Source organism: Chanodichthys erythropterus, chromosome 17 (genome assembly GCF_024489055.1).
Source record: "Chanodichthys erythropterus isolate Z2021 chromosome 17, ASM2448905v1, whole genome shotgun sequence".
In the NCBI taxonomy this organism is placed as follows: Eukaryota; Metazoa; Chordata; class Actinopteri; order Cypriniformes; family Xenocyprididae; genus Chanodichthys; species Chanodichthys erythropterus.
This window is the reverse complement of record NC_090237.1, coordinates 9,390,954-9,417,341: the sequence shown is the minus strand read 5'-3', so window position 1 is coordinate 9,417,341 and position 26,388 is coordinate 9,390,954. Positions and strand designations below refer to the sequence as shown.

At 35.5% G+C, this 26,388-nt stretch overlaps 1 protein-coding gene and 1 long non-coding RNA gene across 2 annotated transcripts in view; both read right to left on the bottom strand.

Annotated features, from left to right (window-relative positions):
• gbe1b (glucan (1,4-alpha-), branching enzyme 1b) overlaps positions 1–26,388 on the bottom strand; it is a 188,567-nt gene that overhangs the window by 71,327 nt on the left and 90,852 nt on the right. The window contains exons 10-12 of the mRNA XM_067365860.1: positions 22,539–22,637; positions 3,846–3,956; positions 2,769–2,940 (exon numbers count right to left, since the gene is read on the bottom strand). Of these exons, the coding sequence (XP_067221961.1) occupies positions 2,769–2,940; positions 3,846–3,956; positions 22,539–22,637 (382 nt within the window). The remainder of the gene's footprint in view (positions 1–2,768; positions 2,941–3,845; positions 3,957–22,538; positions 22,638–26,388) is intronic.
• Positions 12,026–19,720, bottom strand: LOC137005088 (uncharacterized). The gene is made up of 6 exons (XR_010892206.1): positions 13,310–19,720; positions 13,177–13,213; positions 12,963–13,053; positions 12,706–12,743; positions 12,330–12,386; positions 12,026–12,254 (listed from the first exon to the last, which is right to left on the bottom strand). It is a non-coding gene; the product is annotated as an uncharacterized lncRNA (long non-coding RNA).

The window sequence follows — 26,388 nt, the reverse complement described above, 5'->3', positions numbered from 1 at the left end:
TTTAATGTTAACTGCACTAAATTCTTCAGCAGTTTTGACTGATCAAAAGCACAGTTTGAATACAGTCAGTCATCGCTCTGTGCTTCTGAAGGTGATCCAGAAGTGTTTCTCCATCTCTGAAAGTCAAGCGTACATTCATCTCACTCTCCACCTGCTGATTTAATGATGAAACCACTGAGCCGTTTCATTGCTGCCTCGCGAGTGTGTTATAATGTCGAGTCTCTGCCTCACAGAACTCATCTTCTTTTTGCATTGCAAACATGGCCGTCATCTCTTTGTGGCCTTTTACATTGCAAGCATCTTCTGCCACTAGAGAGTAAATAGATGGGCTTCGCAGAGTTGAGGACAGCTCTAGCTCAAATTGATTTGCTTGCTCAAACAATTTGTTCTTGCTTTGCACTGGCTAAATGACTTCACAGCCATTGATCCATTGACATGACACATCGTCCTGTATTTACCATTTTTTTTTGTCTTCTCGCTTCGGCTCATTGGTTACCTTCATTTTATAAAAACCATTAAAAGTCAACTTTAAGGGATTTTTTTTAATCAATTTTTTTTTTTTTTAAACGAAATAAGCAATAAATTACGTAAAAACCTAAAATTCTCATTTGATGATTAATTTGACGCTTTTAATGATCTTTTAATTATTTTGTGGGGCATTATTGTGCCATTTATTTCTGGAATAAGCATGTCAGAAACTTGGATAATGCATAGCACTTAATTGGGAGGAATAATTCAAGTGTAGATAAATTTTAATGATCCTGAGACCCAGCAAATTTTGTCCTCTGTAGAGGGCATTCAATTTTACATGTCACTTTTTTATATCCTGGACTTTACTATTTGAATTGAAATTAAATGAAATAATGAAATTAAATAAAAAATTAAATAAAGTAAAAATATTTTTGTTTTTGACATAAAAGAAAAAAAGGCTCTTAGTATGATGTCTGCACTTCACAATCTCTTAGAGCTGAACCAAGCATGTTTTCTTGCAAGCAAACATACCTGCTGTCTCTTTACATTTCACATTCTTCTAGCCCTTTGGCTGTTATAGGCTTAACTGACTGAAAAATATATATTCAGCTGGGGCACAACACCATTAGGTGAGAATTTTCCCTCAGGAGACAAAAGCTTTTTACAGATATACTACAAGTGGAGAGTAGAAAGTGTCCACATCAGGCAGTCCACATCTGTAGCTGTCATTACTGTTAGTGCTATTGGCAGAACAAGAACGGCAGTAAACAATAACAGCACTCCAGTGTGCATCATGGATGAATCTGGCCATATGCTCACAAATACAAGGTAATCTGTGGGGTTTGGGTTGTGTGTGTGTGTGTGTGTGTGTGTGTGTGTGTGTGTGCTTTTGTTTATATTACATTGTGGGGACCAAATGTCCCCATGATGTAATATAAACCTGAGTTCACCTACATCGTGGGGACCAGCCAGCGGTCCCCACAATGTAAATGGGTTTATAAATCATATAGAATGAGTTTTTGTGAAAAAGTAAAAGTTTGCACAGTTTCCTGTGAGGGTTAGGTTTAGGGGTAGGGGCAGGGTAGGGGGATAGAATGTACAGTTTGTTCAGTGTAAAATGCATTGAAGTCTATGGAAAGTCCCCACAATTCACAAAAACAAACATGTGTGTGTGTGTGTGTGTGTGTGTGTGTGTGTGTGTGTGTGTGTGTGTGTGTGTGTGTGTGTGTGTGTGTGTGTGTGTGTGTGTGTGTGTGTGTGTGTGTGTGATATGAATATAGCCTTGGCTGGGGAAAAGTCTGTCTCTTTTAAACTGAACCGGTTCATATGAGATTCATACATGTAATATGGGTAGTACAGCGTCAGCACCTGGTCAGCAGGTGGGGCTAGTACACTGTTAGGGCTGACTATTGACCATGCTGTCAGTCAACTACTTCCAGCAATAATGACTACTTCATAAATATTACAAACAGCTGTAATTATCCACCGATGATGTGTCATGCCAAAATGGAGCTATAAAATGCAAGACAATGTTGACTGGATTGAAATTAAAAATTGGAATTAAATACAAAAATAGAGCCAGACCTGAATGTGAGCTTACAAAAACAATGCCTAAAAAAAGCTATTCGGCTAATGGTTAACATCAATAAAAACATGTACAACATTATGCAGGTTTCAGAATTGACGGCATGTGTGAAAAAAAATGTTGCAAAAATGACATTAATAGGTTTGCATATTTAGTCAAAATTAGGGGCAAGCAAGGATGAGACAATCTTTATTTGTAGTTATTGTTATTGTAGTTATTCATAAATTAATTTCATCTCAAACAATAGTTTATCTAACTTATCTAACAGTTGTAACAAAACAAACAAAAAAACATGGGATTTGTGCATCTAATGATCTAAAAATGTAATGGGACGCTAAATTACAAACAAACAAACAAACCTACAACAACAAGAACAAAAAAAATAACCCACAAGAACTGAAACACAAAACAAATAAAAAAAAAAAACCACAAAACAAAACAAAAAACACACACAAAAAAACAAGAACTGAAACACAAAACAAAAACAAAACAAAAAACAAACAAACAAACAAAAAAAAAACACAAAACAGCCCTTTTGGAAAAGTAGACCTTTTAACTAACTAAATTACATCTGTTTTTGGTAAGACATTTTTTGGTAGTTTTCTTATCACTTCTTTTTCATTGTTACATTGTTGCAAAGATAATGCGGCAACATCTTGTACATGAAATCCATACTAGTTTTTCAAAAATTAATGCATCTGCAAGGACTCACCCATGAAGTTCAGGTATCCCTCCCCTCCCAGGCCGTGGGTAAGCAGTCGGATCATCTTGTGGAGCTGGATGCCCCGATCAATAACGGAGTTCATTGGAATCAAAGCGCTCATGTTGGTGTACATATCCTTGTCCATCAGCCAGAAGGCCAGCGTTTTGTCTCCCACCAGGGCCTGACAGAACAGGCAGATCAACAATATGAGCACGAACACCACATTAGCTGAATTGTTTGCTGGTTGATGAATAGCTTTTGATTGCTTGCTCTTGTTATTGGGGGGGGGGGGAAATGGGGAACAACTACAATTTGTCTTGTACCAAACAAAAACGGCATATGGGACCATAAAAACAAGAATGAATACTGGTCTGATTGTAATAATGCAGAACTGCACGCTAGCATCGATGCAATAAACGTACACTAGCTTAATTTGCTTAAAATATCCATCATCCAAAATATGAGCAATAGTGTCGTTTGCCTTAAACACCACTAAAAAGCTTGGCATGCTAAAATTGGACTTTTTTTTACTTTTTTGGGGGATTGGAGTGAGAAACAAAATGAAATGAAGCAGAAGAAATGTTTTGGATTCAAACCACCATCACCTACATAAGCACCACAGCTCAATAAATTGCAACCGCTAAGCCAAGGTCCCAACAGCCGTTAATATTTTAAGACATCCTATGCAGTTTTGCATGTCTGCCCATTCAATGGAAACTTTATTGCAATGCTAAACAGTCCTATTGACGAAGTGTCAAAGTAAAGTTTTACTAGTTTTAGCACGTTTCAACTCAGGCTCACTCAAGTGTCTCATATTGAGTAGCTCAAATCGTTACTCCCAGACCTTGGAAACAGAACACAAAGGAAAAACAAAGAAGAATGGAAGACAGGAGAAAAACAACAACAATCGCTTCTAGTTGTGGTGTTAGAATGTGTACAAACAAGATGGATGTGTTAATTTCTCATTTCACCCTCGTCCCTAGAGGACTACAACCTGTTTTGACACTAATTTACATTCCCAATGACACATTGATTACATTTCCTTTAGTCCACGCTGGAGAAATGAAGGTATCCGGATGGCAGTACCTGGTCATGGCTCTCAGCGTAAGCGATGCATTTCTCGCCGTATCGCCTGTTGGTCATTGTGTGCACAATGTTTCCCATGTTCCAATCTTCATCCTTGAATTCTTTAATGATCTGAGAATGGAAGAGAATGAATACATAAAGAAATGGAAAACAAGTGAACGAGGAGAAACAATCATCTCACAGTTCTTCTTTCTTTTTCTCTCGTCTATTGTTCAGTACTTCGTCTGTCTTGCTGGTCTAGCCGAAAGCCGGATTTCATGGCAGCCTGGGCGCCATTTCTACAGTATATGAATCCATCATACCGCGGTAATGCAGTCTACAGTGAGATTATGAAAGAGATTAGGATAATGTTCTTGTTTATTTTTATTTGAGCAATATTGATTTTTTTCACATCTCAATTTTCTGATGATGCACTGCCTCCCTTGCCATTTCAGAGAAAATGTCCCTAGCTAACTAAAAGTAGCAATTCTGCTAATTTAACTTCACTTTTCAGTTGCCGGACAACAGCTAGGTTGTTTTCTAAACACTGTAGCTTTTCCAGTAAATAATTTTTCCAGTGCATAGCCGTGGAGAATGAACAAAACAATGCTAGAACAAAGGGCCTAATAAATTATTAAGTAATTAAAATAATAAAAGTAATAAAGAAATGTGCAAAAAAGTCAATATTATACATTTTGCTAAATTTATTCCATGAATATTATTTACATATTTAATATACTAATTCTTATAAATTAATAAAAATAATAACATATGCAAAAAAATATCAATAATATAAATTGTTCTAAATGTATCTCCTAAGTATTATTTACATACTAAATATGCTAATTCTTAATAAATTATTACATAAGTAAAATATTTAATAAAAATGATAAACTTGCATATAACATAAAAATGATACATTTTAAATGCATTTCTTGAATATTATTTACATATTTCAATATACTATTTTAATAAAGTATTAAATAATTCAAATGAATGATAAATTAGCAAAAAATGTCAATATAAATTTTCCTAAATATATTTTACTATAGTAATTCTTAATAAAGCATTACATAATTAATTATAAAAATTATAATTTAATAACATTTTGCAAAAATGTAAAAATGTAAATAAATATAAGTATTATATTATATTATATTATATTATATTATATTATATTATATTATATTATATTATATTATATTATATTATATTATATTATATTATATTATATTCAGGGTGCGATTTGTGAAAAAATTGGGGGGATGTTTTGAATTTTTATTTTATTTTATTTTTTTCTTTAAATGTGTTAAAAACCACAGTGGAGCTATATACTATTTTTGGTATATAAATTGGTAAAAAAAAAAAATCTTCTAACCTTGAGATTTGAAGTACTAGATAGTTTAGACATTTGCAACACTACAATGACACTAATAATTCTTAATTTCTGATAGAAATGCTAAATCAAGCAGTAGTTATTAATAGAATAACGAGACACAAACCTTTACATTCAACCGCATTTGGCCCCATTTATTTTTTATCACAGTGCATACACATACAAACTTTACGTCCAAAAGTGCGCACATTTGGAAAAATGCACATTTACCTCATATTTCATTAGATAGAATAAGCCGGGCTGTATGCAGGGTTTCATACCGAGGTCAGAAAATGTTGTTTTCTAGGGGGTACGGGGGCATGCTCCCCCGAGAAAATTTAGATTTCCTTAGTGTACATATGTGGAAACATAATCAGGGTGTGATTTGTAATAATATAATCAGGGTGTGATTTGTTGGGGGGGGGCGGGGAAATTGTATTCAATTTATTTCCTATATTTGAATAGAAACTTAATTTATTACCAGTTCCAGTGGAGGCAAAATGAGTTTGAACCTTAACAGAATTAAATGAAATGGTTAAATTGTTAGTGATGAACACTACATCTGTATAAAATGTAAAGGCTGCTTTTTGACAGACATATGTAAACGTCACATTATATGAATTTCTTTATGAATAGCGTATAACTAATTAGTACTTCTTAAGTATGTAATGGGACCTAACAAATGGATGGAAACTCTACCCCAGTGTTATATAGATTGTCATGAGGGTGAATGAAATTAATTTTTATATAATTAAGACCCATCTCAAAAGATCACCCATGTGATGATAACATGCAATCAACAGCAAGTTGCTGCTGCACAACATCTATCTATATACATCACATGGTGAGATAACAGGAAAGCTGCATGCTAATTGAAAAAAAAAAACAAAATGCTGTGAGGATTGAGGAAGTCATTATAGTCACATCTGTCACACTATGAATGCAAAGAGTCAACATCCTCTGCTCCTAAACCTGAGACTTTTCTCACCACAATTCATCATCCAAATCTCACTCACATGCCTTCCAACTCTTACTTTTCACCCTTAGCCCTGCGATGGTACGCACATCTCATCCTCTTACAGTGAGAAGATTTCACTGGAACAGAACAGAGATGTTCAGCTCGTGGGAAGACGGAAAAACTCAATGACAGCGTGTCCAACACAAATTTGAAAACCTGTCATGAATGCAACTGTTTTTTTCGTGAAAAAGGATTGTGACTCAAACACCCACCTTTTATAGCACAAAAACAAAAAAATTCTGCTTTATTGTACTGAATGTGCACTTGCAGTGTACTTCAAATCTTAAAATTATTTTTTTTACGTTAGCATATCAAATAATATTATTTTAAAAAAGGCCACTTATTTATTTATTCATAATTACACTTATTTTGATGTGTTGACTAACATACATGTAAAGTTCTAGATTATAAATTTAACTGTTGTGTGATATTTGATATTATAATATAATGTAAATGTACTAAATTGGACTATAATGTGTAATTACAAATATATTTAAATACTTGACATACAAGTTTCAATAGACATTATTTTCATAAATGCTCGTCTGTACATTCAGCAGTACACTATAACCATATTTCAAAGACAACAGAAGTAAAATTACTATAAAAATTAAAATATATTACTATAAAATTACAATTAAGATAAACATTACATTCAGTTCACACTTATATTATTTCTGTAATAAGCACTCTTTTTTCACAAGGGTTATAATGTCAAACAATAAAAGCACCATCTGACAGATCTGACATCAAACAGTGTTTTTACTGTAAAAACAGCCTGTAGTTTTACTGACAATAACATCTCAAGTTCTGCACATCAGCAACTTTCCAGCAGCAAACAAGGAAGGAGGAAAGACTTTCTGTATTCCTCACATCACTCATGGCGATCTGTTCATGTTGTGTTTTTACCTCTCTCTCTCACACACACACACACACACACACAGGCCCCTATGCAGTCCACGGCGCACTGTCTGACTGACAGCAGCGAGGGAAGCCCATGAGAGTGACAAGCAGCCATGTGCTGGGTGAGATTGGGCATGACAGCTGACTGACACGCAGGAAAACCTTTATATTAGCCCACAGCCAAACAATCAATGGAGAGACAAAAAAGGCAGGGGTGTTGTAACTGTCACTACGCCTGCAATGAAGAGTCGGCAGAAACGAGAACTGAAAGCCATCGCTCTTCATCTTCAGCCATCTCTTTATTTATCGCTCAGGGTTTGTTCTGAGAGGAAAATGTCTGTTAGGGAAACCTTTGAATCCCACCATGTGACACCTTCAATACATCTTATATTTAAACAAGGCAGTTGCAGGTTGTTGTATAACTGTGTTTATGTTGATTGCAGGTTACAGGAACAGAATGGATAATGGCCAAACAGAAGCACACAATTGGATAAACAATGTATATGACAGACGGTAAGATTTCTTTGATGAATAATGTGTCAATATTAATTGAGAGAAATCTATCTTTTTTGTAGTAAAAGTAATTAAGTAATTAAAAGTAAGTAATTAATGACAGTCTTGTTTTAGGCGTGGTTTGGTGAGGTGAGGGTCATGACCACCACTGACATTTAATTCAGATGTGATCATTAACCGGCTTGTTTTTTTTAATGAGTTGATGCTAACATTGATACATATTGTCCCTTTGATGTTGAATATACAGTACTACGTACAGTATGTAATTTATCATAATGCAAAGAGAAAAAAATAAAAAGGTGGTATTTTAAGCTTCAGGGCCCTATCATACACCCAGCGCAATGCGGTGCCAGGTGCGACGCAAGTGTTTTTTGTTAGTTTCAGCCCGACACAGTTATCATTTTCCCGTCCTGTGCCACGTTGTTTAAATAGCAAGTGCATTTGCGCCCATTTGTGCACCCATGGGTGTGCTGGTCTGAAAATGAGGTGTGTTTAGGTGCATTGTTGGCGTATTGCTATTTTGAATCAATTGAAATAGACTGCACCAGTGACTATCTGAAACCAGGTCTAAAGTCAATGGCGCAATATTTGTTTTGTTATTTAAAGAGCGCGTTAGTAATATATGCCTATAGGCAGGTGCACAACACGCATACACTCTGCTTTTTGCACACGCAGTGACGCGGCAGCACACAAACATGCCAAATATTGAAAATAAAAGGATTACAAATGTAAAAGGCTATTATTGTGTGCTAAAAATACTTTGATAAAAATGCTTTGCTGGAATCCGGCTTGTCCCGTAGATGGTATGCACCCGCGCTTTAACCTCGCACGCGAGAATATCAGTTTCCTCACTAGAGAAGTGTTCAGTTTTTCTGCTTGCAAATTCCGCCATGGCACAAGCACAACTGCCTTTTAAAGGGGTGGTTTAGTGTTTTTTTTTTCTAGGCTTGATTGTGTTTTGAGGGCACAGTTTAACATGTCTTAGTTTTTTTTGAAAACGCTGTATTTTTCATATATTTTACGTTTATTCTACACCTCTGTTTCCACTGTCATATGAACGGCTCGTTTGACTTCCTGCTTCTATGAAGCCACTCCCTCCGAAATACGCAGTGTGCTCAGATTGGTTGGCAGGTTGGTAGCTGGCCCAGTGTATCGTGATTCGCTGAAGCGTCTGGAAACGCCACGCCCCTTACCATTCGTAGTTAGGCGCTAAGCTGGAAATGTAAATAATGGCGTCTGTATTGCTGTATCAAATTGAGCTGAATCAGACCCAGATGAAGAGGGTAAAGCAGAACCTCTGCAATCGTGGCTTTTAAAGGAAGTTTATGAATGGTATTTCATTTAGTATTTGTGTCAAAGTGTTTAGATATGCTGTCACTGCTGTTTGTTAGCTTTCAATATACAGTTTTATCCTGATTAAAGCTTTACATGACTGAGTAGTCACATTTTTGTAAAGGTAGCGTTTAATTTACAGCATGAACAACTGTTTGTCTTAGCCTGACTTCGTCATACTCATATTCTAGGCAGAATGTGAGTCTGATACTGCTCCATTGCACTTGAATTATGGGGCGTGTCTTAACCGAACCAGTAAAAAAAACAAAACAAAAAAAACTCTGCACTCAATTGGATAGACCTAAAACCAATCAGAGCAACGCAGTAAGTGACATATGTTGAACTTGTACTTAAACTTTTGCCGAATCCTGTTGGAAGGACGGCAAACACATCTTTCCCATTGACAAATGCCTTGATTGCGGTTATTTGTTCGTCTTTTAAAATGAATGCGCTGTCGATTTCTTTTATTACAGACGTGATAGCGGAATCTAAACATCTTACTTCTCCAGCTGCAGTCATCGTTGGTGAAAACCAATTCAACCCAAGCGCTCTTTGATGACGTGGGTGGTTACGTAACCGCAGATAGCCTGTCCATCATCGATTAAAGCCCGCCCTGGCAATTTGATTGGCTCGGCCTTCTGGGAGCCGAGCATAATTACTCCACAATGGATCGAGTCCAGACCGAACTTCCCGTCCAAAAAATTTTGTTGGCGGGGTTCGGGCTGGCACCCAGGCTATGTTTGTCTATGAACAGAGACATATGTTGGTGTTTGTTGCACTAGAACTTGGCTAACTGGCTAGCAAAAAACGAGTTGCTCTTTGTATATGGCCTTGTTGCATTAAAAATAGCAACAGAACTATAACATTACGTTTAAAAGACATGTACAAACAATAAAACGTACTTACAGTTTCAAGCCAATAAACAGCAGCTTCTGCTTTTAAAGTAGGAACTGCTTCATCTTTCAGTAATAGCTTTTGTGCAAATCCAGCATTGAATTCGTGTAGAATCTGGAATCTTCTTCAGCGCCGCATCCAGTGTAGAAAATATCACAGATTATAATGGGTTCTATTATCTTTTGACGTGTCACGCCGCGTCGCTCGCGTTCGGTGTAAACAACTCTTCCACTTCCATATTGCTGCCCCACATGGCCTCGTCAGCTTTGTTGCGTGTTCCCGGGGGCAGTGTTTATGTTAATAGCAAGGGTTTATGATGTCACCAACCCGGGAAGAAGCTTGTTGTAGTCCAAACCGGGCGTTTTTGTAGGCAATAAACTGCCATAATTTTAAAAGAGAATATCTCCGTTTGCATTGAACTTTCAGCGCTGTAACTTTGCAGATACTGTTTGTGCTCAAGCAGCAACATTACACACTAACTAAAGTTAACAAAGTGAAATCGCAGTGAACCACTCCTTTAAAGGGAATGGGAGATGAGACTCCAAAACACACCCATTACTCAATAAGAGACAAGCTACAACCCTGTTAGACCATTTTTCCCATCGTTAAATTTGCAAAAGTGGATTTGGACATGCTCTAAGTGCACTTGCGCCATGCGCTTTAGACAATGCGTTTGATTGTTAAAATAGTCAGGGAGCATGATTAATTGTATGTATGCATGTATGTATATATCAGCACCTCAATACTTTGAAAGCATTTAATAGACCCCCCTAAAAATATCATCTGCTTTAGGCGCTTAAGTCAATGGAGTGCCATTAACCAAAATGGAGCACACTGAGAAATGCAACCCCTAATGATTGTGAGGAGCAGAAGGCCAAATGGGAAATGGTTCTTCTCTGTTTAATCTCCCGGCATTACATACAACACAGATTCACCACAATTATCATCTGACAGTTTAATTTCTGTCTGATTCTAGATTGTATCAGTCTCTCCTTTGAGTGAGAACTCTCTCATGACCCCGTCTTCTTGACACAGAGAGGAAAAGAAATGATTTGATGTAATGCACAATTGCATAGCAACATAAAAACCCACTCACTACTGTGAACATTTAAGTTGCAGCATTGTGAGGGATGCAAATCTGGGTCGCATCTGCATAAAGGCATCTGAATGACTTCTGTAATGGTTTTTCACAACCACAAATAATTCTATTAAAGCTAGGGTAGGCAATTTCGGAGAGGCTAGCAAAAGCTTTGAAAGCATAAGATCCCACCCCCACTTCAATACACTTTCCAAAGCCACGCCTCTAAAACACAGCCAGAGTAGAGTCTGCAAAGCGTCAAGAGAAACTGTTATATCACCTCGCTTCTCAAAGTACATAACATTACAATAATAATGAACATAAAAAAACTTAAACAGCTCTGACTTGTACCACCTGACTGGTGCAGATTCACTTCGGCATTAACCCTTTAACACGTACGATCACACCGGTGTGATCAGTCTAGGCTGGTCCCTGGAGCGTACGATCACACCGGTGTGATCAGTCTAGGCTGGTCCCTGGAGCGTACGATCACACCGGTGTGATCAGTCTAGGCTGGTCCCTGGAGCGTACGATCACACCGGTGTGATTAGAACGTTCAGTGCATTACGTGATCAACTGCCAAATTCAAATGTGCGTGCGCGCTTTAACTGGCGCTATATCAGAGACGGACGCGCTCAGCGCTTTTCATATATCACATATATGGTTTTCAACCAAATAATGTTCATTTCAGGTTTCAGACATTTAAATGCACATGAGTACTAACAAAACAATATATTTAGAGTTTGTAAAATACACAATGATGTCTATAGAAGCGGAAATAACAACCCTTTCCATTATCCCATACGGTAAAAAAATATATTTTCAAATATATTTTTAAATATATTTCAAAATATACAAAAATTGGCCAAAAAATATATTCGCTATAAATATATTTTCACATATAAATATATTTTCTAAAAATATATTTTTTGGCCATTTTTTGTATATTTTTAAAAAATATATTTTCAAATATATTTATATAAATATATTTTCCTAAAATGTATTTTTTGGCCATTTTTTGTATATTTTTTAAAAATATATTTTCAAAATATATTTTACAAAAGCATTTAAAAATATATTTTGCCCTACATATATTTCAACCCAAGAAAATACATTCACATGTCACATTTGAAAAACTTTTATTTGTTGTCTATAACACATGAACATTTGAATAATAATCAGCAAGGAACATACTTTACAATGTTCAAAAAATTACAATATTCAAACAAATATAACTTTTTTGCTTTCAAGAAGTCTCAGTTTCCCCACGTCAAATCCTCAAAGCCTCTTTGGACACATTTGGAAATCTCTTCTTGACTGTGAGACAAAAATCAGTTATTTTTTTAACTTAATGTTTCTAGTAAATTTTCCTTTCACTAAGTATTAACTTACCGTATATATGGCTGCCATGGTTTCCTCATCAAGGGCACTTCTTCTCTGTCTCTACCACTGTACTCATACAAAAGACAAAACACAATAACTGAACATCTGTACAGGTACAGAGGGCATGCACTTTGTCTTCTGACTAGTTTTGGATTTCCTGATATTTTTGTTTACATTGGAACTAAAACAATTACAGGTATACTGGATTTTAAAGATATTTAATGGGCATAGTTTTAGACAGTACAGTAAAGAAACTGATGATTGAGGAGAGGTCGAATTAGCCTTTCTTTACACTTCTGCATTGCATTTTCACTTTTACAAATGAAGGGATAGTGGAATATCACAAAGTCACTCAGTTAAGCTAACTTAACAAAGGGATACTTACCCTCATGCTGTTCCAGTTGATTATGACATTCTCTTTTTCTGTGGAATACAAACAGAGATATTTAGAAAAATAATCCATCTCTGTGTGTTCACGCAAGAAGGTCAAAAACCAAAGTGAACATGACGGTAATCCACATGACCTCAGTTGATTAATCAACTTCTTCTGAAGTGAAACAATAGGTGTGTTTTTGGAAAATACTGTTATGTATAAAGTGCCACAGAAATGAAGATGACTTGACTATGAACATTATCCTGTACCTGTGACTTGTGGTTCTCCAGCACAATCGTTGGGATGGTGGGGCGGACAGCAAGTGGACAAACGTCTTGACAGATGGGTTTGGACCCGCACCTGTTCCAGACAGAAACAGATATTAACACAAGTGCAGAGAACATATCAATTCATAAATTACACAAATTAAATAATATAATTTGCTTAACAGTGCTTAATTAAAAAGTGTCTCATCATTCTCACCTTGTTGCTGTTGCACAAACCGTCTCTGCTTCTGCTACTGAAAATAAAAAGTAGATTTTTTTTACAGTAATGAATGACACATGTAAACCTGTAAGTCGTGACAAATAAGCATCTTCTGTTACAAGCAACTTACTGAATCACTGGCTCAACTGGATAATCGAAAACAGCTTGTCATTCAGCAGAAAGTGAATAAAAATTAGATTATAGTAAGGCTATATTAATAATAATAATAATAATAGTAGAAAAATTGAGCGTATGAAATGCCATTAATGCCAAACCAGCATATGCCTGAACTTTAATAACGAGCAAATAATGTGTGCCTAATTAACAAGTTTAGTAAAACATTAAATTTAGCAAAAAAAAACATTACATTACAGGCTCCACTATCAGTGACAGGAGCATCATATATCGACAACAGCAGGCAGCACGGTCTCCCAAACACTCTACAGCTGAAATTTAAAAAAAATATTAAACATTTTTTGTGTGTAACGTTAGTTTTCACTAGTGTCCAAATTAAAAACAACTAACTTTAAAATGGAAATCTGAAAATATCAAATGCGTCTCATGTGAGCACATAAACAAACGGGGCATTAATTTGACAAATAAAGTTAAAAAAAAAACCTTGACAATAAAACATTATACATTCAAAGTAGCAATGAACATTACATATGTGAAAAATGACGACTAAAAATAAAGTTATAACGTTAGCTCTTACCTTTTACTCCGAGAACTCCCGGTTGACTGACGACCGTTACAGTTCAAAATGACGCGCATGCGCAGTACTCCAAAAGTCCGTGAGCGCCGCTAGTGGTTTCCCATTCAAATTACGTCACAGTTGACATCGTACATCTAGCGATTTTATTAATCTATTTATTTGTATTTGATGTGGATCTAAATGCTATATTACACTGACAATAAATTACAATTAAATTAATAAATAAATGAATTAATTAATAAGTAATAGACTAAAACACACATTTGTGAGGTGCCATGATCACTATTACACAGATCTGTATTTTTTGGGAAGATATGTGAACAAAGTGTCAATGTGGAAAATATGTGGAAATTCATGTTTTTCTGTAAGTGTTTATAATTCTTCAAACATAATGGATAGTTTTGTTCGCAAGGCTTTCTTCCACGCACATTTGCATTGTCGACTGTAAGATTGGAAATGTATTTTCTTGCGCCCTGAAATATATTTTTATATATAAATATATTTTTCCTGCCCCTGAAATACATGTTTAAATATATTTTAAGTATATGAAGGTTGAAACAAAATATATTTTCAGTTTCAAAAATATATTTCATTGAACTTCACTGTTTGTTACATGTATTTACCATATATTTAAAATATATTTTGGCCAGATAAAATATATTTTTTTACCGTATGGGATAACTTGACAGCACGTTTAATTCATATCAGATACACATTCTGAAAGTAACTTAAAAGCTTACTCTATTCTTCCCCAGTTCACCGGCACACTTACTTTCATGTATTTCGGGAGAAGTGGATAAATTCACGGGTTGTAAATCCAACAGATCCGATTCTCTGTGCGGTGCAAACTAACATGGCGGCGCCCATCGCTCATATGGCTCAACTAACGCGATCGTTATAAAGGTGTTTAAACAGCAAAACACATCCACTTGCACATATTTGGCAATCGGAATATTAGATATTTCATGCTATAGTTAACCAAATTTGTGAATATTTTGAATAAAAAAGGAAAAATTAAATGAAAGCAGATCATCATTCATACAGTTCTGCGGTGTGTCACATAACAAGCAATGACGCGTCACCATGGAAACCATAAAGTGATACGTTCTAAATAACGGTCGGCTAAAAAAACTCACGCTGGGGGGTAAGACAGAATATTTGAAACTTACGTGCGAAAGGGTTAATAATGCTGACATAGAAACGCATAAATACAGGTTTGAGGATGTGAAAAGCTCCGGGTAGAATGTCATGGGTCACGTATCTTAATTGTAGTAATTACGACATGGTTTGAATGCAGCTTGTTGTTTTGGTTCAGGAGAAACTGTAAAGGCAGCTGCTGTTTGTTTGTTGTGCTCTGTGACTGTCTGTCTACAACTCTTCATAGCCTTATGGAATGTGCATTCTAAACTTTATAATCATCTGAAATTGGAGTCAGATTAAGCACAGAGCAAAAGCAAAATTACAATTATATTCTAATAAATTAAGTGAACTTCACAGAAGCGCTGAACTCATTATACTTTTGCCCACGCCATTGGATGCCATTGTTGGGCCAACGGGTGGTGCTTACAAATTCATACCCGCGTCTTCATTCTTTGGAAATGAAGCACAGCACAGAAAACAGCATCTTCTCAACATGTCGATAACATGAACCGAACTCTTCCAGGCCTCAGCTACAACTACAGTGTTTGAGGGTGGGTCAAAGTTGATGTTGTTTGCGGGCAGCCAATGTAAACCATAGGCTGGCATTATGCAAATTTGTTATAAATCATGTAGTTTCGTGAAGGCTGGAATTAATGACGGCTTGTTTCGGGCAGTTCAGAATCGGTTCTTCCTTTTGGGAGACAATAACTCCATCTATCATGCACTTTGTTCTTTAAAACTCGCAAGCAGCTATATACAGACTACATGCCTAATAGGGCACTTTAAATCAACATTATGCCAGAAATGCTTGTGATTGAGCATAAAATTGTACTGAACCTATAATAGTCCTGTAAGAATTCCTCTATTTATTTATTTTTTTCCAAGGAAGAAAAAAAAATCACATGAATTTGGAATGTTATTTGAAGGTGATTAAATATTGACAAATAATGAAGAATTGTAATTTTGGGGTCAACTATCTCTTTAATGGACTTTTATATCAGACCAAACAGCTTGAAATGAAGAGCACCAAAAACAGAGGTGACTTCAGACCAATCCTAAGTTAATTTGTATGTTTAGCTGGGAAACAGAGCAGAGTTTCATTCTCTGGCTGTTCTTGTCCTTGTGAGACGCCAGCATTCTTCACTCCCTCTAATTGTTTCCATTACATTTCAATTTGTTGGACTCGGACAGAAGGGCACTGGCCAAATTAGAGGGCTTTTGTTATGCTATCCATTGGAAGTGACAGCGTTTTGGAGTGGTAATCAGATCAAATCAGGCAAACTTGTGCTGCAAGCCTTATCTGCTTCTCTTATTAGGACATCTTAATTTCTCAGAGGCTCTAGGATGTAGTTGGGTAGCCATTACGGGCTCAGAGGTCGGATTAATCAGACAGGCTGGGCCACATTAAAAGCAGGGCTAGGATGTGTGTGTCTATGAGAGTGTTTCTGCAATGCCTTCCGAGTGGAACACCAACTATCAGTTCTTACTCTTTTAAGTTGATCTCACAAAACCTGTCATAAAGAAGCCCAGGTTTTATTTCACACCAAACTCAAAAAGAAAAAAAATAGCATACTATACCTAAAGAAAAAGACGCATATTTCTACAACCATTAAAGGTTCCGTAGAACATGTTTTCAAAAGATGTAATATAAGTCTAAGGTGTCCCCTGAATGTGCCTGTGACGTTTCAGCTCAAAATACTCCATAGATTTTTTTTAATTCATTTTTTTAACTGCCTATTTTGGGGCATCATTAAATATGCGCCGATTCAGGCTGCGGCCCCTTTTAATTCTCGTGCTCCCCGCCCCCAGAGTTCGCGCTTGCCTTAAACAGCATAAACAAAGTTCACACAGCTAATATAATCCTCGAAATGGATCTTTACAAAGTGTTTGTCATGCAGCATGTCTAATCGCTTAATAATGATATTTATTTGGATGTTTACATTTGATTCTGAATGAGTTTGATTGTGCTCCATGGCTAAAGCTAACATTACACACTATTGGAGAGATTTATAAAGAATGAAGTTGTGTTTGTGAATTATACAGACTGCAAGTGTTAAATAATGAAAATAGCGACAGTCTTGTCTCCATGAATACAGCAAGAAACGATGGTAACTTTAACCACATTTAACAGTACATTAGCAACATGCTAACGAAACATTTAGAAAGACAATATTCAAAAATATACAAAAACCCATAGCTTTGTTTCAGAAGGCCTTTATGAACCCACTAGAGCCGTATGGATTACTTTTATGATGGATGGATGCACTTTTTTGGACTTCAAAATCATGAGCCCCATTCACTACCATTATAAAGCTTGGAAGAGCCAGGATATTTTTTTTTAATATAAGTCAGATTGTGTTCATCTGAAAGAAGATAGTCATATGCACCTAGGATGGCTTGAGGGTGAGTAAATCATGGGATAATTTTTCATATTTGGGTGAACTATCCCACACCCGTGTGTCCCCTATTTTTTATTTTTTATTTTTTTTACAAAACATTTAAATTGACCATGTTTTATATCAATATTAACATAAGATGTTTAAATTACCTATAAATATTTTTTCATTACGGTAATAAAAAATACATACACTGTAGTGGGCAATTTTCTGATATATACATGTTTGTGTATGTAAATACACTACATTATTTTATACACACACACACACACACACACACACACACACACACACACACCTCTAAAGTACTCATTAGAATTTGTCAAGCTGCCACGGACATGCCCTTCAGCGAAAACTCAAGATCTTTGCAATTTAATATCACTAATGCCTTAAGATTAGATTGACCAAATATGATGTTCATCTGATACAAATCTCTCGGAGGAGTCTGTTAAAGTACGACAAATGGCAAAAACTGCAAAAAATTTGCGATGAAAATTAAAATATCTCACTTCCTGTTGGGTTTTCAGATTTTGCACCCAGGGACTTTTTTGTAGGTATTGGGCTTTTACATGTGTCTACTGAATTTCAAACCTGTACATGAAATGTAGCGCGAAGCCATTTTGCCACACCTAAAGGCTGATTTATACTTCTGCGTCGGAACTACGGCGGAACCTCGGCGCCGTAGGCTATGCATCTGTTTTAATTTATACTTCTGTGTCTCTGTCTGCATCGACGTGCATGCAGACCACTAGTAGGCAGTGTCCGCAGTCATGTTGAGTATCAAGGCAAAAACCGAAGAAGAAGCAGCTTGTCAGAGAAGCTTACAAATAGAAGCGGCAGAGAAGCAGCAGATAGCTAACGGCTTTCACGCAACGCAGAAGTATAAATCAGCCTTAATTCTGAAACCCATATCAGACGTAAATTTTCACCACTTCTGATGCGTTTGCAATGTTTCATGAGTTTGAGAATGTTTAGGCCATCAAAAATGTGATTCATTTTGGAGAAGAAGAATTGACATGAGCAATTACAACAGGGTCCTCACACCATCGGTGCTCGGGCCCTAATAATAATAATAATAATAATAAGTAAAAATTAAGCAATAATAATAAAATATGACCCAGGTTTACTTTTGTTTCCGACATGCATCAGGGCAGGGGACCATCTACAACTTCTTTGTAAAAAATACATTGGCTCATATACATAGATATGAGTCACACACTCGTATGCGCACATATCCATGAGCTCTTTTTAGTTCTTTTTCAAACTCCAAGTCATCCGAGTACCCTTGAAGTGCAGTCTCATCTGTACCCCAACGCAGAATGAAATCGATAGCGGTGTCGGATGAAAAGCCCCAAATAAATACTGCAAGCTGGGCAATGTCATACAAAAAAAAAAAAAAAAACTTTAAAAAGCAGCCTTTATGCCATTCAAAACACTGATCCGGAGTCAGTGAAGTCGGCATCTTTGTGCGTGGAGAGTGCAGCAGTGAATCAGCCTGCTGAAGCGGAGCCACAGAGTGTCATCTGGGGCAAAGACGACCACACGGCCCAGTGCTGTTGGTCTGGTAAAAAGCCTTGTATTCTGGGTAGCCTTGTTTAGCAATGCATGCCAATTCTCCATGGAGGCTGTGCGCTCAGCACCAACAGTCACCTCTGCAGTGCACAGGGCACATACAGCTTTTTGTTGTTGTTGCTTTTACTGTATAAGACTGTCAAGGTAAACAGGAATGCAGACAGGAATGTTACAAAACATCAGAGAAAAAGATCTTTGCAAGAACTGAAGTTTTCAATGGCACATTAAGCACATAGAATAATGCTATTAAATTAAACTTTTTTTATATTATGTTTTTTTATATTATATTACAGTAAATTATATTTATAAAATTCATATGATTAGATGTTTCGAATAAAACCGCCCAATTTGTACAAATTTCCTGATTCAAGGACATTTATTAATACAAGATTGTTTTGATGTTCATATAACCATATCACTACTTTACAAAAATACATAGTCATTCAAAAGTTTGGGGCCAGTAAGAATTTGTCCAGCAAGGATGGATTAAATTGACTGAAATTGACAGTTTTATATCTATTCAACGAAGAATTCTGATAATATAAAACATAAGGCACAACTATTTTCAACATTGATAATACAGAAATGTTTTTGAAGCAGCAAATCAGCATATTAGAATGATTTCTGAAGGATCATGTGAAGTAATTATGCTGAAAATTAAATTTGAAAGTACATTTCAAAATATATTCAAATAGAAAACAGTTCTTTATAATTGTAATACATAAATGCATCTGACCAACAACAAACTTTTGAATAGTAGAGTAACCACTCAAAATATTTAATCATCTAACTGTCACTCCTGATATTTAAAGAAAAATGTAATTTCTCTGAAATCAAGACATAAGAAAGAATTTCACTTGTAAAATAAATCTTGTCTTAAAGCTACAATATGTAAATTCTTCGCCACTAGAGGTCGCTCATTCAAAACAAAGCAGTAGCTTTATGACGCCTTGATTTCGCAGAATCATGGGAGGTGTTGTCTTCACGTCTACAGCTGGTGGTAAAGAATGGGGATGGGACTCAGGCAGAAGTCATGTTCATGGATGAAATTAATAACGTTACTGTAGTACGAAGCAGAGCAGTACGAATCGCGTCCGTGATTGCTAATTAGAGACGAGTGCAGCGCACATCTTGAGAGCAGCAGAACTTTTATTATGCCGCAGTTGCCGCTTCCGCTTCTTCCGGTCAAGCGTATGTGGGATAAAGCAGCGCTGTTTTATCATATTAGATATATTTGAAACATTGTTAGCCTCATAACATAATTGCCCAGATCACATTTCAAAGGCAGATATCACAATTTGGCCAAAAAATGACTTAGGCAATTATGCTATGCGGCTAACGACATATACTTGAGCGGCTACTATGAGACATTTGTTGCACACTGGAGTAACCTAGATCGATATTAGTCATGGTAAAACATGGTACTCACTGTAAATTAAAAAAAAAGAGATTTAAACAATAAAACTTACTGTGCTGAGCTATACAATGTAATCACTTTTCTGTTGATGAATGTATAAAAACAGTTGCTCACCTGTCTAATAAAACACATAATATATTAAAGCGTTATTGGCATTTACATGGTTTCTACAAAATAAGCAACCAGAAGCAGGCAAGATATTGATAGGCGACGCACGGACACGTCCCGAGTCCTGGTTAAAACTGCTTATTAAAATGCAAGCTATTATTTTTGTGTAGCTTTCATTTCAATGAGGCAAAGCGAACTGGATTCAAAGCAAAACATCAAAAATATGGCATTTTGTTAAACAGAATATATGAGAGTATTCAAAATAATCACGACCACTTGAGATTCCCAGAGAAAAATGGAAATAACCAAATTGGTTTCCAATTACTTCAGATGATACAGAATTTTTAATTTATTTTCAAAAAAGCATCCAATTATCATATCTAGCTAAACCCACCAAAGTCAGACCAAAGTCCCTTTCAAGGAAAGTCTGTTCATTTGGCGGCCATATTTGCAATGCCTCCGGGCAGCCATTTCGGGCATCCAAGACCAAGTCCCATCATTTGAATGGGGGAATCATGAAATCTCAAAAACTGCTTGCTAAACTCACAATAAAATAACATATTTCAAATCAGCAATTATACTCAAATAGCATTTAAAAAGTTTATTTTCGAGTTTTCGAGTTTTAATTCGAGCCAATGCGCATGTGCAGTCCCAAGCGTGAGTCTCAGGTTTCTATGGGAACCAGAGCTTCTAACAGCAGCTGCAGTGACGCAATTATTGACTTTATTAATCAGTGACTGGCTCTTTTACTTAATCTGCGTATTCCGCCATATTGCGCGTTGCAGTTTCTACCATTCATAACTAATAGGAGTGAACTGTCTTTCTATATCTATAGTCTTTGGTTAGACTCAGAGTAGTGAACAGATATAAGAAACGGCTCAAATAAAGAGTTTATAAACTATGGCTCTCTGATCAGTCTAATAGATGTGCTTTGCCATGTGCTACTGCCAAAAAAAGAAAAGAATCCCAAGTATCTCTCTCTCTTTATATATATCCATAATGAGAAGACCTTCATTAATATGCATATCCACAGAAACAGCACAGAACAAAGGAATGCTTTAGATCAACTCACAGAAGAAACCCTAATTAAGAAAAATGATTGAAGAATTGCCCATAATTATACTTTTAATTATGCACACTCACAAAAAAGACAGAAAAAAACATGACCGCAAGTATAAAACGCATCCTAGTTTCCAAGTGCATGACAATTTATAAATATCTGCCTAGAAAAATTGAAAGAAGCCCTATTTATCTGATCCGCCGCTTGTCAGTCTAGATTTGGAGCAGGTTCTAGATACAGTATCTTCACATCTAATTCCCCTGAGAAAAAGATAGAAACACGTTTCACTTCCAAATTACAAGATGGGCAAGTACGTGATGAATGAGATGCTTAGCACGATATGGATCAAACAAACTGGCACCATCCAGAGGGAATATACTGAAATGTGAAAAGTGAAGTTGTCAGTTACACCTAAGTTCCTTTAAGGCAAGTCTTTTCACTCGACGGCCATCTTTGAAACACCTCTTGGGCAGCTATTTCAATCAAGTACAGCTCCTATCTCTTTAAATGTGGAAACAAACTCTCTGAAGATGTTCACCAAGCTTATGATTAAATTAAATTAAATCTGACAACAACCATCTCTTAAATTTACTTTCTAAAAGCTCAAAGCAAGACAAAAAATGCATTTTTTTCAGGCTTGACCAGCCAATGCACATGTGCAGTATAGCAGCTGGAGCTTCTAAAGGCAGCTGCAGTGGCGCAATGACTTTACCACTTGCCGATTGACTCTATTATTTAGAAGGCGGTACTTATTCAGCTATGTTGCACATTGCATTTTTTCCCATTCATAGTAATATGAGTGCACCATCTTTGTATATCTAAAGCCTTTGGTTACACTTACAGTAGGGCTGTACAGTAGTTTGATCCATGATTGATATAAAGCTGTGCATTGAATGTAAGTGAGCTAATTGCACATTCTCTTTTGTGTTATTTATCACTTTATGTTAAACTCACTTGAATCCATTTGTCTGGAATGGCCATGGCCAGGCGATAGTCAAAACCCAGACCTCCTTCTTGGATTGGACGGCAAATGGTGGGCATACCGGACACATCCTTAAAAAAAAAAACAATGCATTTCTTAAAAACACAGCATTATGGAGAGGTTAGATTTATTGTTAATGGAATAACTGGGTATGTGGCTCAAAATGTCAAAAGTAGCATGAAAGTATTATAAAAATGGTCCATATGACTTGTATAAAACATGAATGTATTCAAAATATGTTTAATATAATGAAAATTAAAATATGATGATGACTAAAAATGTATTTATTTACATACAGTACAGTCCAAAAGTTTGGAACCACTAAGATTTTTAATGTTTTTAAAAGAAGTTTCGTCTGCTCACCAAGGCTACATTTATTCAATTAAAAATACAGTAAAAAACAGTAATATTGTGAAATATTATTACAATTTAAAATAACTGTGTACTATTTAAATATATTTGACAAAGTAATTTATTCCTGTGATGCAAAGCTGAATTTCCTGCATCGTTACTCCAGTCTTCAGTGTCACATGATCCTTCAGAAATCATTCTAATATGCTGATTTGCTGCTCAATAAACATTTATGATTATTTTCAATGTTGAAAACAGTTGTGTACTTTTTTTTTTTTCAGGATTCCTTGATGAATAGAAAGTTAAAAAGAACAGCATTTATCTGAAATACAAAGCTTCTGTAGCATTATACACTACCGTTCAAAAGTTTGGGGTCAGTAAGAATTTTTATTTTTATTTTTTTTGAAAAGAAATTAAAGAAATGAATACTTTCATTCAGCAAGGATGCATTAAATCAATCAAAAGTGGCAGTAAAGACATTTATAATGTTACAAAAGATTAGATTTCAGATAAACACTGTTCTTTTGAACTTTCTATTCATCAAATAATCCTGAAAAAAAATATTGTACACAATATTCACAATATTACTGTTTTTTACTGTATTTTTAATTAAATAAATGTAGCTTTGGTGAGCAGACGAAACCTCTTTTAAAAACATTAAAAATCTTAGTGGTTCCAAACTTTTGGACTGTATTGTACATGAAGTGGAATTTATAAACATCCTTAAAACATTTTATACATTAAAAATTAATAATGTATGAAAAATAAGATTAATATAATGAAAATTAAAATATAATGATGACTCCAGTCATATCTGGCATGATAAAAGTTAATCTATTTACATACATGGAGTGGAATTTAAAAAAACACTGTTAAAAATGTATGCATAAATGATTGATGTGTATGAACAATTATTAATATAATAAAAATTAAAATATAACTATGGCTTCAGTCATATCTGGATTAATAAAAGTTAAATTATTTATATACATGGAGTGGAACTTAAAAACATCCTTAAAACATGTTATACATTAAAAATGAATAATGTATTAAAACAAATAATTAATATTTTATACATTAAAATTAATAATGCATATGAAAAACTTAAAAACATCATTAAAAATGTATGCATAAGAAATGACTGATGTATATGAAAAATCAATATAATAAAATTAAAATATAACAATGGCTTCAGTCATATCTGGCCTAATTAAAGGTAATCTTTATATGACATGGAGTGGAACTTAAAAATATCCTTAAACATTTTAGGCATTAAAAAAGAGAATGTATTTGAAATACATGTTTTGAAAATTAAAATATAATGATGACTCCAGTCATATCTGGCATTGTAAAAGTTAATTTATTTATATACATGGAGTGGGTCGCCTCACGGGGGCAGACATGTTGGGATCACATGACCAGCCAAATGTGTTATTGCTGACAAAATCAAAAAACTCATCAATTTCTGCTAGTAATTTCGTTGACTAGATTAGCAGTGGTCTCCAGCCAAGCTAGTCTTTTCTGCAGGGCATCACATAATATGCAGTGGTGTGCAAAATTGAATTAAACGCTGAATGCGAAAAAGTAGCTTTCACCACTGTGGTCCTAGTTTTTTGTTATATTCGTAGTCTGTTTTTATGCTATTTAATTGTTTCCTGCAATGTAAGCAAACTTTAATATTCACAGTCCAGCTCTATCAATGGAGCTCATAAAAGAGAATTAGATGATATCTCTGGTGGGCACTGTCCACTAATTACAAAACACAGAACAAAGTAAGTAAAAAGTAAGTGGTCTCATTAATCATGGCTTTAGACAGAGCCACTGAGTGCTAATTTAATGCACTGTGTCCCGTTGACTCTGAAGGTTAATTCTGTCTTTGTGGAGTTGGGATACAGTGTCGCTGTTGACAAGATTAAGGTTATCGAGCCATGACTAAAGGTATTGTGGTCATTTCGGATGATACCGCCGCATATTCTGAACAGAATAACCAGTGCAGCAAGAGAGGCACCTTTCTACTTCACACAAAAATGTAAATTGTTATTCACTGATAATCTTCAGATCTCATTTGTGCTTTTGCATATTTAAAGGTTTAGTTCACCCAAAAATAAAAATTCTGTCATTTATTACTCACACTTATGTCGTTCCACACCCGTAAGACCTTCATTCATCTTCGGAACACAAATTAAGATATTTTTGATAAAATCCAATGGCTCCATTGAGGCCTCCATTGACAGCAAGACAATTAACACTTTCATTGCCCAGAAAGCTACTAAAAACATATTTAAAACAGTTCATGTGACTACAGTGGTTCACCCTTTATGTTACTAAGCATGAGAATACTTTTTGTGTGCCAAAAAAATTAAATAACGACTTTATTCAACAATATCTAGCTTTATTCAACAATATCTGCTTCATGAAGCTTCGAAGCTTTACGAATCTTTTGTTTTGAATCAGTGGTTCGGAACACGTATCAAACTGCCAAAGTCACATGAACCACGAAATTTCAAAACACTTATGATGTAACGAAGCCTAGTTTACTGAAATCACGTGACTTTGGCAGTTTGATACACGCTCTGAACCACTGATTCAAAACAAAAGATTCGTAAAGCTTTGAAGCTTCATGAAACAGTGTTTTGAAATCGCCCATCACTAGATATTGTTGAATAAAGACGTTATTTTGCTTTTTTTGGTGAACAAAAAGTATTCTTGTCGCTTTATGATATTAAAGTATAACCACTGTAGTCACATGAACTGTTTTAAATATGTTTTTAGTACCTTACTGGACATCTGAACGTGTTAATTATCTCGCTGTCAATGCAGGCCTCACTGAGCCATCGGATTTTATCAAAAAAAAATCTTAATTTGTGTTCTGAAGATGAACGAAGGTCTTACAGATGTGGAACGACATGAGTGTGAGTAAATAATGACAGAATTTTCATTTTTGGGTAACTCTTTAATTATATAATGACACATGCAAATGTCTGCACATATATAAAGTCACTAGGGCTTTTTACATTGCGCTTTACCCCAGGTTATCATCATTCTAAACAGCGCTTTTAACCCTGGGTAATGGATCATTTCACACTTGTAATTTAGAAGCTTGAGTGAACAAGAGACCGTTTCATTCTTAGCTTTATAGTCCAAAATGTCCATTCAGCATAAACTCCATAGTACAGTCGGCATTATAGGATGCGCAATGCGAGTCATGTGCTGCGTTTATCCAGTCAATGACACAAAATATGTTTTTAGTAGCTTTCTGGGCACTGAAAAAGGCAGTGTTATTGCTGGCGACGCAGGCCACACTAAGATTTTATCAAAAATATCTTAATTTGTGTTCCAAAGAAGAACGAAGGTCTTACGGATGTTGAACGACATGAGGGCGAGTAATTAATGACAGAATTTAATTTTTGGGTGAACTAACCCTTTAATTGTTAACCCCAGGTAAATAAAAGTAGTATGAAATGTGAAAGC